An 18231-nucleotide genomic window follows, 5' to 3' on the forward strand; every position below is an offset into this window, starting at 1 on the left:
GTCCAGCGCTATGGCGCAGCTGGTTAACACCCTGCCCTGAAACACTGGAATCCCATATGGGTGCCGGTTCAAGTTCTGGCTACTCCATTTCCGATTCAGCTGTCTGCTGTGGCCTGGGAAAGCAGTAGAAGAAGTTCAAGTCCTTGGGCTCCTGAACCCAAGTGGGAGACCAGGAAGAAGCTCCTGGCTTCAGATCTGCACAGCTCCGGCCACTGCAGCCAATTGGGGAGTGAACCATCAGATGGAAGACCTCTCCCTCTCCCTCTCCCTCTCCCTCTCCCTCTCCCTCTCCCTCTCCCTCTCCCTCTTTCTCTCTCTCTGCCTCTCCTTTCTCTGTGTAACTCCGACTTTAATATAAATAAATAAATCTTTTAAAAATTTTCAAAATCCCTGATCTTATTAAAGAACTTTAATAAGTTCATAAAATGCATATTAGAAAAAACTGCATAGATTTTTAAAACATTGCACTAAAATAATCTTTTAATTTCATTTTCCACAATTTTTGAAGTACCCCCCTACATACTCATTAGAATTATTATATTAGGTTTTCCAGATGAATTAACGTTAGTCATTATGTAGTAACCCTCTACAACACTTTTGAAAATCTCACTTGATATTAATAGTTACTCTATTATAAATTATGGTATTGAGAGATAACTTCCTAAAGATCTCTAGTGCTTCTATACATGGAGGTAGCTTTTATTCCATTCTATTTTTTGTATGTAAGAAATACATTGGCAAGACAGAGAGTTTTCTTTGGAAGGACAGGGCAGCCTTGTTTGCTGCCCAGTTAACAACAACAACAACAAAGGCACTGTTTCTCAATGGGCAAACGTGGGGCAGCCTCATTTGTAGCTCACTATAAAATATCAGGATATCCTCTCTCTGGCTCGGGAGTCTCTTATGTTCTGCCAGCATCCAATGAAACTGTGGCATCTTACATGTAGAGTTAAAGTCTTAGGCCCTTCACAGTTCATGATTGTTTTGGGCATAGATGATGAAATGCTGATAGAGACATGGCTTTCTGGAAGTGAAATGAACGCAAGTCCCAATGACCAGATCAGAAGATTGAGAAGATACCCGTGAGGCCACAGTGAAAGCTTTCATGTACCCCATGAACAAGGTTGTGTTCTATGCTACTGAAAGTTTCAAGCCTGAGCAGCAAGAAGTAGACTTGACTCAAATGTCCAAATGTCCCCTGACAACAGAGCACATTTGTCACCAAATCAACCCAATAAGAGGTTGACCAGCGAAGTATTTAATGAACCTTTCATTTTCCCTATGATCCACAAGCAGCTGATACTGTTAAGCATTGGATGAGGTCTTTTTTTAAAAAAAAAAAAAAAGATTTATTTATTTATTTGAAAGGCAGAGTTACAGAGAGGCAGAGGCAGAGAGAGAGAGAGAGAGAGAGAGAGAGAGAGAGAGAGATGTCTTCCATCTGCTGGTTCACCCCCTAAATGGCCACAATGGCCAGAGCTGGGCTGATCTGAAGCCAGGAGCCTGGAGCTTCTTCCAGGTCTCCCACATGAGTGCAGTGGCCCAAGTACTTGGGCCATCTGTTGTTGCTTTCCCAGGCCACAGCAGTAAACTGAATCGGAGGTGGAGCAGCTGGGGACTTGAACCAGAGCGCTATGGGATGCCAGAACTGTAGGCAGCGGCTTTACCAGCCACCCACAGAGCCAACCCTGGGATGAACTTTTGAAAATAGACTCAAAAAGTTTTCTGACTTCACCTCCCTCTCCTCCACATGGTTCACACACCTTAAAAGGGAATCTGGTCATTGAAATGCTGTCTCCAGTGAGTAAGCATATCCCTCAACTGGTCTCGCAGGTAATGAACAGAAAGAAGGGAGGTTATATACACCAATTTCAAATATTCAAGGTTTCTCATTATTTCCCTTAGAAGCAGCCATAGGCTGTCTCTTTGTTGTACCCTCTGGATGTCAGCCTGACCAAAATGGTCCCTGGGAATTCATACTAAATTATGTGTCACACTGCCTACCTAGTCATCTGGTTGTAGTCCATGCAGGGCAGACGGGAAATGAATTGGATTTTATTTTTGCAAAATTCCCCTGGTCCCCTACCCCCAAGGAAATGTTTCAGTGTGGAGTTTAGGAACTGACAGGAACAGATGGAAAATTTTAGTTACTCACAGGGGTGGGGCACATCCCACCAGCAAGCCACATAAATCCACAGAATCATTGCTTCTGGCCCTGCCGATGCGGCCACAGGTGGGAACTGAAACCAGTAAATCTATAGCAGGCTACTTTTTTAGGTGATAATTTTGAATGATCTGGGAATGATGTTATCCAAATAGCCCTTGGCAGAAAAGGAGTTCCTCACATCAACTAAGGAGACCTGTTAATACTTTGGTGAGAGAGGAAGAACAACTACCAAGTACCGCTGGGAAGGGAACACTGAAGACCATGGGGGGAAGGAGACGGCAAGAGACAGTACACCCCACGTCTTTCCTCCCTGAGCACAGTGGCCTTGTGTGGCTCGTGCGACGCATTTCATGTGCCTTCCATTTACTGACTGCTAGATCTGCCTTCCCAGACATTCTCTTCCCTATTCATCCTAACCTTACAAAGAAGCCTAGACACAGAAAGGGATGGCAAAAGCTCCTGGACTGTCAACACCCGCAGAAGTCTGCCATTTTCAGTCATTTGGTGAGGTGAATGCATTTAGTGTGGCTGCTGGGAAAAACAGGACAAACCAGACACCCTGCCTTCAAGCAGTCACTCCAAAGAGGAGCCATTTATTATAAGCGAATTGGAAAACCTATGATATGACAGCAGTCTGTCTATGAACTGAACCTACCCTTGTTTACTCAGCTCCAGGAGGGATACTGATTCACTATTTATGAGCATCTTGCAGGAAGTTCTTCATACAAAAGACGGTATCCAAATAGAAGAGGTAATGCAAAATTTGTCACCAATTGAAGTGACCAATGACACCCCCTAAGAAATGAATACATTCCTGGATACATATAACCTACCAATATTAAATCAAGAAGATACAAAAAAATCTAAACAGATCCATAATGAGCAATGAGACTGAGGCAATAATAAAAGTCTCCTATCAAAGAAAAACCCAGGACCTGATAGGTTTATTACTAATTTCTATAAAATATTTACAGAGGAATTAGCTGTAATATTTTCCAATGTATTCCAAAAATTTGGAACGGATGGAACTCTGCCAAACTCTTTTTATGAGGCCATCATCACTCTGATTCCAAAACTAAAGACACAGCACATGAAGAAGCTATAGGCCAATATCCTTGATGAACATGGATGGAAAAATTATCAACAAAATATTGGCAAACCAATTCCAACACTGTATCAACAAAGTCACACAACATGATTAAGTGTGATTTATCCTAGAGCTCCAAAGATGGTTCATCATTAAAAAATCAATAATGTTATAAATCCCATCAACAAAATAAAAAACAAAAACCACATGGCATCTCATTAGATGTAAAGAAAGCATATGATAAGATTCAAAACTCCTTAATGACAAAAACGCTTCAGGAAATTATATGTAAAATGAGCATACCTCAAGATTATGAAAGCTGGGCCAGTGTTGTGCCACAGTGGGTTAACCCTACCTGCAATCCCAGCATCCCATATGGGCACCAGGTACACTGTTTGTGATCTGGTTCCCTGCTAAAGTGCCCGAGAAAGCACCAGAGGATGGCCCAACTACTTGGGTCCTTGTTACCCACTTGGGAGAGCTGGATGGAGTTCCTGGCTCTTGGATTTGGACTGGCCTAACCCCAACGTTGGCAGTCATTAGGGGAGTTAACCAACAATGGGAGATTTCTCCCCTTTCTCTCCTTCTTTCTATCTGTAACTGCCTTTAAAATAAATAAATAAGTCTTCCAAACAAGTTATAAAGGCTATATATGACAAAATAAACAGCCAATTTCATATTCAATGGGGTAAAGCTAAAAACATTTCACTTCAGATCTGTAACAAGGCAGTGATGTCCACTTATACCACTCTGATTTAACATAGTTTTGGTAACATTAACGAGAGCAACTAAGGAAAAAACAAAGGGCAACAAGACAGGAAATGAGGAAGTCAAAATATTCATGTTTGCAGATGACATAAAGTTGTACAATGAAAAACTAAACACTCCACCAAAAAGCTGTCACAACTGGATAAATCAATCAATTCAGCAAATCCACAGAATACAATACCGACATACAAAGAATAACATTTTTATACACCAAAAAAGATCTTACTGAACAAGGAATGGAGAAAGAAACTCAATTCATTATAGCTACCAAAAAATTAAACATTTATAAATAAATGTAGCAAAAACATTGGAAGATCTTTACAATTAATATAAAAATTGATGATGTTATCAAGGATTTAAAAAATGGAAGGATATTCTTTGCCCTTGAGTTGGAAAATGAAATATCTTTAAAATATCTATTGTACTTAAAATAATCTACAGATTGAATGCAATCACTATCAAAAACCAATGATATTCTTACAAAATTAAAAAAATTCTTTAAGGTTCACATAGAGTCTAAAAAGACCTGACAGTCAAAGCAATCCTTAGCAAATAAATAAATGTAATAAAATGAAGGTGGAGGTATTACAATACCTGATTTAAAGCATATTACAATGCTACAATAAGTAAAACAGCAGGACACTGTCATTAAATACTGGCATAAAAACCAATGGAATAGAATAGAGAGTCCAGAAATTATCCCATCTACGCACACCCAACTCATTTTTTAACAAAGATGGGAAGACCATACATTGATAAATGTATGCTGGCAAAACAGGATACATATATATATAATTAGGTGTCTACCTGTCACCATATACAAGCAAAATCAAATCTAGATGGATCATAGACATAAATATAAGACCTAAATCTATGAAATTGGGGAAAAAAAAAAAAAACTAGGGGAAACACTTCAAGACATTGGTTTAGGGGCCGGCGCTGTGGCTCACTTGGTTAATCCTCTGCCTGCAGCACCAGCATCCCATGTGGGTGCCGAGTTCTAGTCCCGGTTGCTCCTCTTCCAGTCCAGCTCTCTGCTGTGGCCCAGGAAGGCAGTGGAGGATGGCCCAAGTGCTTGGGCCCTGTACCCACATGGGAGACCAGGAGAAGCACCTGGCTCCTGGCTTCGGATAGGCGCAGCGCCAGCTGCGGCGGCCATTTGGGGAGTGAACCAACAGAAGGAAGACCTTTCTCTCTGTCTCTCTTCCTCACTGTCTGTAACTCTAACTTTCAAATATATAAAAATAAAATCTTAAAAAAATAAAGACATTGGTTTAGGCAATGATATTTTAGATAAGACTCCCAAAACACTGACAAAAAAAGCAAAATTCAAAAACACTGAATTATATCAGACTCACAAGCTTCTGCACCAAGAAGGAAACAAAGTGAAGAAAGATCAGACAGAATTGGAGAAAATATTTGCAAACCACTTATTGAGCAAAAGATTAATATCCAGAATATATCAGCAACTCCAAAACTCGAGCAACAACAAAAAACAATCAATCCAGTTAAAAAATGGGAAAAATGTTTTGTATTAAAAATTAGTAATAAATATACACACAATTAAAATGAAACTCAATATTCTATAATGCCACAAAATGGGAGTAGCATTAGCACATATGTCCTCATCTTCTTACAAAAATAAATTATTCTATCTATAAGTGAATATACCAACTTGATTAATTATTAAATAAATACATTAACTTAGACATGTAATGAGCACATATTAGATATTCAATAAATGCCAGTGTTTTTAAAAATTTCTTTTTTAGGGGCTGGTGCTGTGGTGTAGTGGGTAAAGACTCCACCTGCAGTGCCGGCATGCTATATGGGTGACGGTTCGTGTCCTTGCTGCTCCACTTCTGATCCAGCTCTCTGCTATGGCCTGGGAAAGCAGTAGAAGATGGCCCAAGTCCTTGGGTCCCTGCACCCACGTGGGAGATCCGGAAGAAGCTCCTGGCTCCTGGCTTTGGATCGGCACAGCTCCGGCCATTGTGGCCAATTGGGGAGTGAATCAGCGGATGAAAAACCTTTCTCTCTCTCTTTCTCTCTCTGCCTCTCCTCTCTCTGTGTAACTCTGACTTTCAAATAAATAAATAAATCTTTAAAAAAATCGTCTTTGTCGGTGTGAATTGTGTGCCTTTGACTAAACAAAACACAACTTTTCCAAATATGCCGTAGGTATATCGATGTTGCATACCTGGACAGTTCAGGATGTCTCAGCTGAAATAATTCCCACGCGCACTATAAGACTGGTACCTGACGCAGTTATATTCATACTTGTTGCCCTATTTACCTTGCTGCAATTTAAGTTTTTCAGGAGTTACAAATGACTCCAAAAAATCTTCCCTGTGGCTCCCATAGTTCTCTTTTCTTGGTCAAGTTATGAGTATTGGGTACTGCAAAAGATACAAATAAGGTGAAACCTATGTAACCTATGGATACATCAATCGAGAGCTTGCTGGTGATTTTATTGCACCGCACAGCACCATGGTTCCTTGTTAAAGCATTGCTTCTTACCAGTGGAACGGTTTGTTTATCTAGAGACTGGGTATGACTTTAGGACTAAAGGTTAAATTAGTACCTCCTAAATTAGTGAATATTATCTGATTTTGATCAAATGATTACTTTAGCAGTTACTATTAATGATACTAAAATTTCTACTGTTGCAACTAGTTTGTGTCTAGTACCATTTTCACATTTCTCTTCAATAAACATGTTCTATATATTTTAAGATTTTGGAGAAACCAGTCCCCTTTAAATACAAACTTTGTGGACAATTTATAGACTATAAAATATCTTTATTAAAAAGAAGAAAAAATATATTGCTTAAGAAATAAAGTTGATGAAAATTCCACAAGTAAGTATATGAGATGTCCTTCCTTTGCTTACATAGTAACACAAAACATTGACACTGATATTGTATAATCTATTTTATGATGTTGAATACAGAAAAAACCCAATTAACATTGCTTTAAGTTATGTTAAGGGTTTGCATTTTTTTGTACAAAAATCTATAGGTAACTTCTTACCTAACTGTTAAAATGCTGAATACTTAGTCCTAAATTGGTATGAAGGCAAGGAAATACATTGAACATTGAACTGGAAGGTCAAGCCAGAACAACAGTTAATGAAATTAAAGTAAAGCCACACAAAGCAATAAATAGTTTGCCCCAACCAGGATGATGGTGTAAGCAGAAAATCCTGAAAGAAGCAGAGAGTCAAAGAGGAAGAGAGATCAACAGCCAAAGCCCCGATCTACAGGTTCATCTCCCAACTGCCGACAATGGCCAGCCAGGAGCCAGGAACCCAATCCAGGTTTCCCATGTGGGTGGCAGGAACCCAAGCAGTTGAGCATACGCTGAAGCCTTCCAGGGTCTGCACTGGCAGGAAGCTGGAGTTGAGAATGAGCTAGAAATGCAGCCAGGTACTCTGATATGAGACACTGGCATTCCAAGTGGCATCTTAACTGTTTCACCAAATGCCCATCCACACACATTATCTTTTAATTCCATTTTCCCATGAATTTTTGAAAGAATTCCCTACTTAACAAGTAGCAATGCATTTTCAGTAACAATTCTGTCACAGAAATTGCATATTGTTTTCATGTTCAGACTTAATTTTCTTAAATCTCTCCTTTCTGAAACACAAAAATCATACATGGCTATAAATAATTATTTCCCTAACCTTTATGTGTACATTCAAATATACTGATAACAAAATGTTATGTCACAAAACATTAAACTGCTCATTATAATTTTCCATACTTATAAAATGTTATTATGAGGAGAAAATGAATTTAGAATTGAGGAGAAAAAGAGTTAGAATCTAAAATAAATGTTAGATGGGAAGCAGGCCACACGGCAGACAAATGCCCTAAACAGCACCCTGGCCTCAGAATCAGCCCTTAAGGTATTCAGATCTGGCTAAAAAGCCTGTGAGAGCATTTCAGGAATGGAAAGACAAGACACTGTGCCAAAAAATAGCCTACATGAAAGATCTCTGTGAGTGAGATCCCAGTGGAAAGAATGGGCCATCAAAGAAGGAGGTACCTTTCTCTGAAAGGAGGACAGAACTTCCACTTGGCTTATGGCCTTTTCTCAATAATGATGGAGTTTGTGGGCCGGCGCTGCACTCACTAGGCTAATCCTCCGCCTTGCGGGGGCGGCACACTGGATTCTAGTCCCGGTCGGGGCACCAGATTCTGTCCGGGTTGCCCCTCTTCCAAGCCAGCTCTCTGCTGTGGCCAGGGAGTGCAGTGGAGGATGGTCCAAGTGCTTGGGCCCTGCACCCCATGGGAAACCAGGATAAGTACCTGGCTCCTGCCATTGGATCAGCGCGGTGCGCTGGCCGTAGTGCGCTAGCCGTGGCGGCCATTGGAGGGTGAACCAACGGCAAAGGAAGACCTTTCTCTCTGTCTCTCTCTCTCACTGTCCACTCTGCCCGTAAAAAAAAAAAAAAAAAAAAAAAAAAAATGGAGTTTGTGGACCCAAAAGGCTTCCATAGCCTTGGCAGCTCATGACTTATGAAAGAGCCTTGGTTGATCACTGATGTCATAAATAAGAGTGTCAATTGTTCAATCAACAACAGGAATTACTGTGCACAGTTGCTCCCCATGTAGGACCTCTGTCCTTAATGAGTTGTACTATGAGAATTAACTGCAAAATTTGTCTTCAAACAGTACTTTATACTTTGTGTGTCTGTGTGTGTGTGCAAACTTTTGAAATCTTTACTTAGTATAGAGTTGGACTTTTGTATATAAAGATAATTAAAAATGAATCTTAATGAAGAATGGGATGGGAGAGAGAGTAGGAGGTGGGATGGGAGTGGGGGTGGGAGAGCGGGTATGGGTGTAAGAACTGCTATATTCCAAAAGACGTATCAATGATTTATAATTATTAAATAAAAGCTTTCTAAAAATTAAAAATTAAATAAAATAAACTAAAATGTTAAAATTCATTTTCCAGAAAGTATTTAAGAATTATAATTCATTGATTATTCTAATTCTGCATATTGAACTGATATAAATCATATTTCACCCATTACTTGATAATGATTTTTAACTTAAACATGTAATATTTACATAAGAAGAGACTATTAATTAGTTTCTACTGAATGAACAATTTTTGATTGACAAAAACAAAATATACAGGAAGTTTTCCATCAACAGATTTCCAAAGAAACAGCTGATCCATGCGTGACTCCAAACTGTTTCATTTCTGTCTGATACATTTTATGCTTATTCCCATGTCATTTTGTTGGTTCCTAAAACATGTTCAAGTCAATTCTATCATATTCGCATAACTGAATTAAATGCAATTTAATATATTTACATATAACTGCAAACTAGAGGATTGGATTTCTCTGAGAACAAAGTCAAATGTCTCAGATTTTAAATGTTTGAGAGACAATTCTACAACATTGGGGAATTTTTAAAAATTAAATAACATTCAACCATTAAGCCAGCTTTGCAAATGTTTCTTAGCTTTTTGTTCCATTTTAATGGAAAACTGAGGAAGTCACATCTTTCCTTAGTAAATGAGGACATGGATTCTGGATTATTAAGCATCACAACATGCCTCCGAGAATAAGCATAGGGAGTGTTGGAAACCATATAATGAAGGAGAGGAAAGGTTTTCTGACAAACAGAACTCCTCTGAAATACAGAGGAAATCATGCAGAACGTGATGTGACAGGGACTTAGTACCCCAGATGTCCTGATGAGATCCTTTTAAATCTGAGATTTTTATGATAAAATTAACTCACACTATTTCCTTTCATGTTCAGTGCTTTATCCTAGTAAATGATCACAAAAATGTCCTAGGGTTGTAATCTTGTACAAGTTGGCATATTTACACCACAAGTCAAACCTGTCTAAATGAAAAGCCAGTTCAAATACAATGTGTATCTATTTTTGACAATTTCCCTTCTAACCTAAAGTTATCTTAGTTCAAAATGTTCAGAAGAAGGATTACGGAACAACTAAATGCTAAATTCTTATGAATACAACATATCAAACTCTACCATCTACCTTTCAAAATTTGCATAATGTGCTTCTAGTAACTATTATGAGAAAATAACAACAGACTTCAAATATGGAAAAAAATAAATGACATAACAGTAGAGTACTGAAACTTAACATGTAACTTTCCCAAGCTGCAACAAAAATAAATACTTCCAATGTAATGTTAATGTTATTGTTCTATCTTATATACATAATGGTTCTTCAAGAAGCTTATCAAAAATGAAGTTAAAAATAAATTCATTTTGGTGCAAACGTTTTGGAATTTATGCACAGCTTCTTCATTATATGCATTTCCATGAAATTTTTGAAGACCTTTGGTATACAAATATATGCATATGTACATATGTATACACAAAGGATCAGTATGCATACGTTTATGCAAATATGTATATGAAATAAACACCATGCTTCAGAATCCAAAGGCAACAATTGGACAGAATGCCACTGTAATTCTCAAAGCATGCTAACACATACAAGTCACTCAGGAAGCGTTTACAATCCAGATGCAGGGGCTCCATTCCAAGCCGGCTGAAGCAGCTGCTGTGCACTTGGAGCTGGGAACTCTGGTAGCAAATGAACCAGCTTTCTCTTTGCTTCCCCTCAATGCACACATGACTTTGCAAACAAAGCTGTTTTTTTAGGAATTCACCATTATTTAGTCCAACTGCCAAGCATTGCACGCGTAAATATGATAGAAAAGAGTTCAAAATTACCCACTATTATCCTCAGGGAATTTCTATTATGGATCCCCTTCTCAGTTGTAAACGTTAATATTATTTATTGACTCAGGCTCGCAGTCAGTGTAATATGCAATTTACATGAGACAGTGACAAGCATATCCACCGTCTAACCCAGATGCTCTACTGGAGAACAATTCCTAGTTCTACTGAAGCTTGACAATGCAATCAAAATAATCTTTGCCTGAAGTAAAGAAACAAAGACCTTCATCTTTTGTGTCAATTTCAGGAATGATTACTTCTCAAATAACCTTGAACAGACTTATATTTTGATTTCTCTGGCACTGCTGAATTTGAAAGAATTCAGAAAACATTGGTTCTGACACAAAGAAAGATTAAGTAGGGTTCTAAAAAATCAATCATTTTTCTTGACAGAAAAATAGAAGACGATACTACAAAAGACTTACGAAAATCAAAAATGTTCCAACTTTTTTCAAACCAACATGTGTTTTTCTTTACTTATTTATCTCTCTTCATATATGCAGTTTTTTTTTTTTTTTTTTTTTTTTTTTTTTTGACAGGCAGAGTGGACAGTGAGAGAGAGAGAGACAGAGAGAAAGGTCTTCCTTTGCCATTGATTCACCCTCCAATGGCCGCTGCAGCCGGCGCACCGCGCTGATCTGGTGGCAGGAGCCAGGTGCTTCTCCTGGTCTCCCACGGGGTGCAGGGCCCAAGTACTTGGGCCATCCTCCACTGCACTCCCGGGCCACAGCAGAGAGCTGGCCTGGAAGAGGGGAAACCGGGACAGAATCTGGCGCCCCGACTGGGACTAGAATCCGGTGTGCTGGCGCCGCAGGCGGAGGATTAGCCTGTTGAGCCGCGGCACCGGCCCATATATGCAGTTTTTAATCCTCTGCTGAGGATTTCTTGAGAAGCTGACCAGCTCCAGAGCCTGAGCACCAATAAAATAATAAAGCAAAGTCGGTTATACTGTGCAACAAGGTATAGCTTCCTAAATCATATCCTAGTTCTGGCTTTTGACAAAAGCCTTTCCTTGCAATCTTTCTCATAAGTCTCTCTCATACCCCATTGCCCAGCCCCTACACCAGATACAGTTGTAATGACCTTGCCTGCAAATGAGTTAGAGATATTTGTTTGACAGAAGCCAGAGAGATAACCAACAAAAGAGAGACAGCTCCCACCTGCTGATTCACTATTCAAATGGCTGCAAAGGCTGGATGGCCTGAGACAGGAGCCAGGAACTCAACCTGGGGCTCCCATTATGGGTGTCAAGAAACCAACTACTTAAGCAATCACTATGTCTCCTACTAGTTGGAAGCTGGAGTCAGGAACTGGAGATGAGAATTGAAATCAATTACTCCGATGTGGACATGAGTGTCCTAACCCTTATCCCATAAACTTTCTCTTTAATTCCATTTTTTTCTATAAGCTGTATGAAGCATCCCAAGACAGTTCAACATCATGGCTGTCAGTACAAACGTTTCAAATTTGAATGGGAGGTTTAGAGTGGGAGGGTCAAGAAGTTAAATTAGAATCAAAAGAAATGAAAATAGTGGTCTATGAGTGCTAGAGACCCGTATCCACTTGAATTTTGAACTTTTTATGCCTTTCTGTGTAAACAACGCATCTATTGGAAGTGATACTTGTGCATATAAATATTAAAATAATTTAAATATCGATTGCCTCAAAGATTGGTCTACAATGCCATAGGATCTGTAAGCTCCATGGACAAAAGGACTCCATGGGAATGCAGCTACCCACGGATCAACCTTCTGTGTGTGTGTGTGTGTGTCTAATTTTTATTAATATAAAAAGAACAGGTTTCATGTGTTTCATAAGTACAGTGCTAAGAAGATAACCATACTTTCTCTCTCCCCCTCTCCTCCCCTCAGTCCTCCTCCTTCTTTCCTTCCTTTTGTTTCTTTAATTTCTGCAGACATCCTTTCAATCCACTCTATAATCACAAGCTCAATTCACCACTAAGGAAAATTTTCCACTAGCAAACAGTAAGAAGACCCTAGTTCCACAGGAGTATAAACAAGGGCTAAAAACAACAATCATATCACAAGATGTCTGTTTCATTCCTATAGATTTTTTTTTTTTTTGGTATATTATATTAACTGTCATATATTAGAGAAAACATGGTATTTGTCTTTTGGGGACTGGCTTATTTCACTAAGCATAACCATTTCCAGCCACAATCATTTTATTGCTAAAAACAGGATTTCATCCTTTTTTTAACAGCTGAATAGTATTCTAAAGTTCATACATTCCACATTTTCTTTGTCTAGTTATCATAGTTGATGGGCATCTGGATTGATTCCACATCTTTGCTATTGTGAATGGATCTGCAATAAACATTGGAGTACAGATACCTCTTTCATATGCTGATTTCATTTTGTTGGGGTAAATTTCCAAGAGTGGAATGGGTGAGGCAAAAGATACCCTAATACACTGTTGATGGGAATGTGAGCTAGTACAACCTTCATGGAAGGCAGTGTGGAGATTCTTCAGAAATCTGAAAATAGATCCACATATGGATTAATCCTCTTAAGGTCAGAGTGCTTTGTCAAGGTTGGTAGCAGGCTAATTATATTTCCTAATTACTTAGTAACTTCAAAACTATCAAACACCACCTTACATGTAGTCATGAGCAAACAGAAATCACTTTTGATTTTTTTTCTTTAGATATGGAACTAAATTGGAAAAGAAGGAGTCATCTACTTTCCATGGCCATTCTACAAAGTACTCCAAATAAGTATCTGATAGATTATTGTTGTCACTCTCTGGGGACAGTGACAGTTTGAGTACAAATGTACCAGTACTTTTGACAGGCACCTTGCTAATGTTGGTAAAGATGTGAGTGAATCTCAGCTGGTTGCCAGAAACAGTTCTGAACACATCACCGACTCAACTTGCTCAACGATTAACGTTCATTAGGTAAAATCAGGGTTATAATTTGCTTCCAGTGAGGCTATTTCTACCTACCCATTTGAATATTGCAATCTGTACCTTTCACTAGCACTTAAAATGATTTCGACTTTATAAGGACATTGGATTTGATTATGTGAGACAGCTACACTCTCATTCATACTTACAACATGAATTTTCTATGCTTGCAAAGCTGAGGTCTTTGACCACAGTAAATTCACTAAAATAGATGCCATGTTGAGGGACCCCAACATTCCTCCTCCTCTCCTGGCCATAATTCCACTTCTGTACACACCTGAAAACTTCAGAAGATGCAGAACTGCTGTACTGAGGTTACCCAGTACGTGGCACTCAAGTGTTACGCACATGTATAGCTCTATTGAGTAAATTAATCTATTTTTACCATCACAGTGCTGTTCTCAGGTTTGTAAGTATAAAATAAAAGTGGAAGTTAAAGAGAAATATTTATCTGGACAACCTACGATTTATAAGTAGGTAGCCACAAAACCAAAATGTTCTGAAATTCATACCTTTTTGGAATTAATCTATGGTATGCACAGTCAGGTACAAACTGGGGTGTGATTAACATCCAGAACTCAAGTGTACCATTGACTTTATATATTCAAATATTCCCTACAGAAATGTTAACATGTTTAATTTTAAGATAAGACTCCACTGTGGACACTGTGTCCTATGATGTATTACCTTTCTAAAATACATACTTAAAAATCTAAATGTGCGAGTGTACTCTGCTTTATTGATTTCAAATTAATAGGCTGTGAGTCTATACGCCTTACTGTCACATAATCAAAGAAAACTTTTCCTTGTCTTATTCAGGAAACGTTTTTCAAAGCTTCCCAATATTTTAACACAGGGCGACTAATAGGGAGGCAGAAAAACACAGACAAGAGATCAGTGCATTGAATCAGAGATGATATCAGATCTGGACTCATGGTCAATTAAATAAGTGAAACTTGTCAAATTGCTATAGTATTCCTGTCTTGTTTATTTGTCTGCTAAAATGGCTTTTTGGACACTTAAATGAGTTACTGCAGGAGATAAAACACGAGATTTAAAAAGTCATCAAGCTGACAGATCATGATAGATATTAATATGATTATTGGTGTCATTTTTCCAGCATGATAACAATTCTGACCTCTCCCATCATAGCGACAAAGCAAATGTTGGCTTTGCTGTTTGTTAATTCAGAGTGCTTGGAGCTTTAGAATTTCAAATTCAGATACTGGAGAAACAAATTTATATTGAATAATATTCCAAACCAGGGAGATTACCTGTAATAGTTTAAAAGTTAAATTCTTCAGATGACCACATTGGATACTGGTCCTCACCACTTACTAATATGTAAGAATGACTTGATTCTTAGTAAACGACTGTAGTTGTCTTTACCTGTGAAGAGTAGGTGTGACCATCTGAGCCGCAAACAGGGTTGGTATAAACCACTGGACACTGCTTGCAAGAGGATGATACAGGGCCTCTCCATTGCTTATGGCCTATTCCCGCTTCTTTCATACTGTTGAAAAATAAAATATGAGTGTTCAGTGCATTTCATTTTTAGAAGTCACACTTACGTTAGCATTATTTCTTGTCTCTGTTGTCATTCTAATTCTTGAATATTAAAGTAGCATCAGTAAACCATATTCCGATTTCAGCATGTTAATCCATCCAGTGCTCTCAATTAGGATCATTGGTTTCATGTCTCAAAGTTTTCCTCGAATAAAGCTAGAACAATACCTTAAGTAGATTCTTCCTATCACATGTAAGCTACAGCTGTGTTTTCCATGTGGATTATTTTATTATATAGCTGTGAGCTGTGTTTTTATAGCTCCAGAAACAGAAGCAACACCTGTTGAAATATGAAGGACTCATTCACACATCTGGAACTCCTTAAAAGTTTATCTTGTGTTCCTTTAAAGACAATATTAACAAAAAACACACCTAAATTCCCTTTGTGCCTAAAAGTGTAAGTACTAACTTAGAGAGAGAACAGTAATAAAGGGCTATAATTTTCTAGAACATACCAGCATCTAGAGAGACAAAATTAGAAGATTTCATGACAGCAAATCCCTCTTTATTGTGTAGAAGTCTCTCAAAATGGATCCAGCAGGCTTTGATCCAGATGATTTGGGAAAACCCACTTGTTTCTGTTACCTACTTAGAAATGTGTTTCCCCACGTTGATCAGACTGCTTCATTCCTATGCCTATTTGTGTCAACAATTTAGGTAGGGAAGGGGTTAAAAACAAGGAAGGAAGAACTAAGGTATCCATTTAATATTTAGAAGTCCTCTAGAAACCCAACACTCGTTCTTTAGTCTTGTTTATAGAGAAAATAATTTGGTATCTATGCCAGAATGAGAATAATATGTTTCCTGTTAATTTTTATATGTTTTCACGAGCAAATCAAACATACAAAAGGACTAAAAAGCACGGCAAGACATGGGTTTCTCTCTCTGCCCCCCTCTCCCACTCCTCCTGTCTTTTTCTCTCCACCTCTCAAGTTAGCAATTAAAAATAATGTTGGGGTGTTATTAGAATATCCTGAAGTTGAAATTAGCTCTTTTAAACTGAAATTAAAAGGTACTTATGAGATGGGATTCGAGGTAAAACAAATTGATTTTTGTTACCTTCAATGTTAACTTGTTGAACACTAAATAAATTGCTCAGATTCCTAAAATACATCCATAAAAATGTATTTTTGTTTGGTTTTAATCCTGATCAGGATGTGTTGAAGTGAAATACAATTATCAACTTTATAATATTTTACATATTTATTTCATCACTTTAGGAATTAATGCCAAACTATACCATTTCCTAAACATTGAATATAGAACTTTAGATGACAAAAAGTGAACAGGAATTCTTGCTTAAATAAATATTATCCATACCATAACATATGGAGAATAGTGAATCATACACTTTTTACCATAAAATCCAAAAGGAAGCACTTAATATTTTGTCTTTGTAAGACAATCTTTAAAGAACAGATTGTACAATTTTCAAAATGGTTGGGAAAGTTTGCATCTAATTTTTTTTTTTTTTTTTTGACAGGCAGAGTGGACAGTGAGAGAGGGAGACAGAGAGAAAGGTCTTCCTTTTTCCGTTGGTTCACCCTCCAATGGCCGCTGCGGCCAGCGTGCTGATCCGAAGCCAGGAGCCAGGTGCTTATCCTGGTCTCCCATGGGGTGCAGGGCCCAAGCACTTGGGCCATCCTCCACTGCCTTCCCGGGCCACAGCAGAGAGCTGGACTGGAAGAGGAGCAACTGGGACAGAATCCGGCGCCCCGACCGGGAGTAGAACCCGGTGTGCCAGCGCTGCAGGCGGAGGATTAGCCTAGTGAGCCGTGGCGCTGGCCTGGGTCTAAATTTTAAATCTGAAATTCTAAGTTTGTAAGATTTATGTATCTTAAATTATCTCTGATTGATGTGATTTATTCATTAAAAACTAATCATTTATTTCATCTTTTGTAGAAAGTCAAACTATATTTTAACATATACAGAGCCATAAGAAATGCAGTTTTAGGAGCCGGTGCTGTGGTGCAGCGGGTTAACGCCCTGGCCTGAAGCGCTAGCATTGCATATGGGCACGGTTCTAGTCCCAGCTGCTCCTCTTCTGATCCAGCTCTCTTCCATGGCCTGGGATAGCAGTAGAAGATGGCCCAAGTCCTTGGATCCCTGCACCCATGTGAGAGACCTGGAAGAAGCTCCTGGGTCTTGGCTTCGGATCAGTGCAGCTCCAGCAGTTGCAGTCAGTTGGGGAGTGAACCATTGGATGGAAGACCTCTCTCTCCCTTCCTCTCCTCTCTCTGTGTATAATTCAGACTTTCAAATAAATAAATAAATCTTTTTTAAAAATGCAGTTTTGGGAGTAGGCATTTATCAGAGTGGCTAAGACACTACATCCCATATCCAAGGGCCTGTGTTCAAGTCCTAGCTCCACTTTGAACAACAGTGTCCTGCCATTGTAGACACTAGAAACAGCACAGAAAGCTCAACTGGTTGGTTCTCTACCTCCATGTGGATGACCCAGATTGAATTCCTGGCTCCTAGCTACCACCTGGCTCAGCCTCCCATTTGAGAAGCTACCCAGTGAATGGAAGATCTCTCCCCGCCTCCTTCCCACTTTTCTGCTCTCTTCCTTCCAAATAAAATGAAGACAAAAACTTTTAAAAATGCAGTTTTCTAGGTATATATTAATGTTAGAATATGCAAAAATAAAAATAAATTATAAAAATCTTACTTTAAATTAAAAATACTATAAAAACAAATAATCTCACAATGTACTGGTAAGCACCAATGGAGATACACACATGAGACATACATGTCTCTTTGTTTCAAAAAGGAAAACATCTATAATTGAGAAAATAAGGTTTCAATGCGTAAACAAACTAATAAAGTAACACACCAAACATCTGGCAAATTAACTACATCATGAACAAGAGCTTTCGTGTTCTGAGCAACTGATCCATTCAAATAACAGTAGTTCAGTAAAGCTTGGAGAACAAGGCAGCCATGTGCAGCTATACAGGCTGCACACTTG

General features: G+C 38.6%; 1 protein-coding gene across 5 annotated transcripts in view; it reads right to left on the reverse strand.

The window, feature by feature from the left end:
- SPOCK3 (SPARC (osteonectin), cwcv and kazal like domains proteoglycan 3) overlaps positions 1-18231 on the reverse strand; it is a 488449-nt gene that overhangs the window by 158351 nt on the left and 311867 nt on the right. For all 5 annotated transcript variants that reach the window (XM_070048215.2, XM_070048217.2, XM_070048219.2 and 2 more), the window contains one exon: positions 15084-15207. In XM_070048215.2, coding sequence (XP_069904316.1) covers positions 15084-15207 — 124 coding nt within the window. The remainder of the gene's footprint in view (positions 1-15083; positions 15208-18231) is intronic.

The sequence above is a fragment of the Oryctolagus cuniculus genome, chromosome 8 (genome assembly GCF_051225735.1).
Source record: "Oryctolagus cuniculus isolate XC-2025 breed Fujian yellow rabbit chromosome 8, ASM5122573v1, whole genome shotgun sequence".
NCBI lineage: Eukaryota > Metazoa > Chordata > Mammalia > Lagomorpha > Leporidae > Oryctolagus > Oryctolagus cuniculus.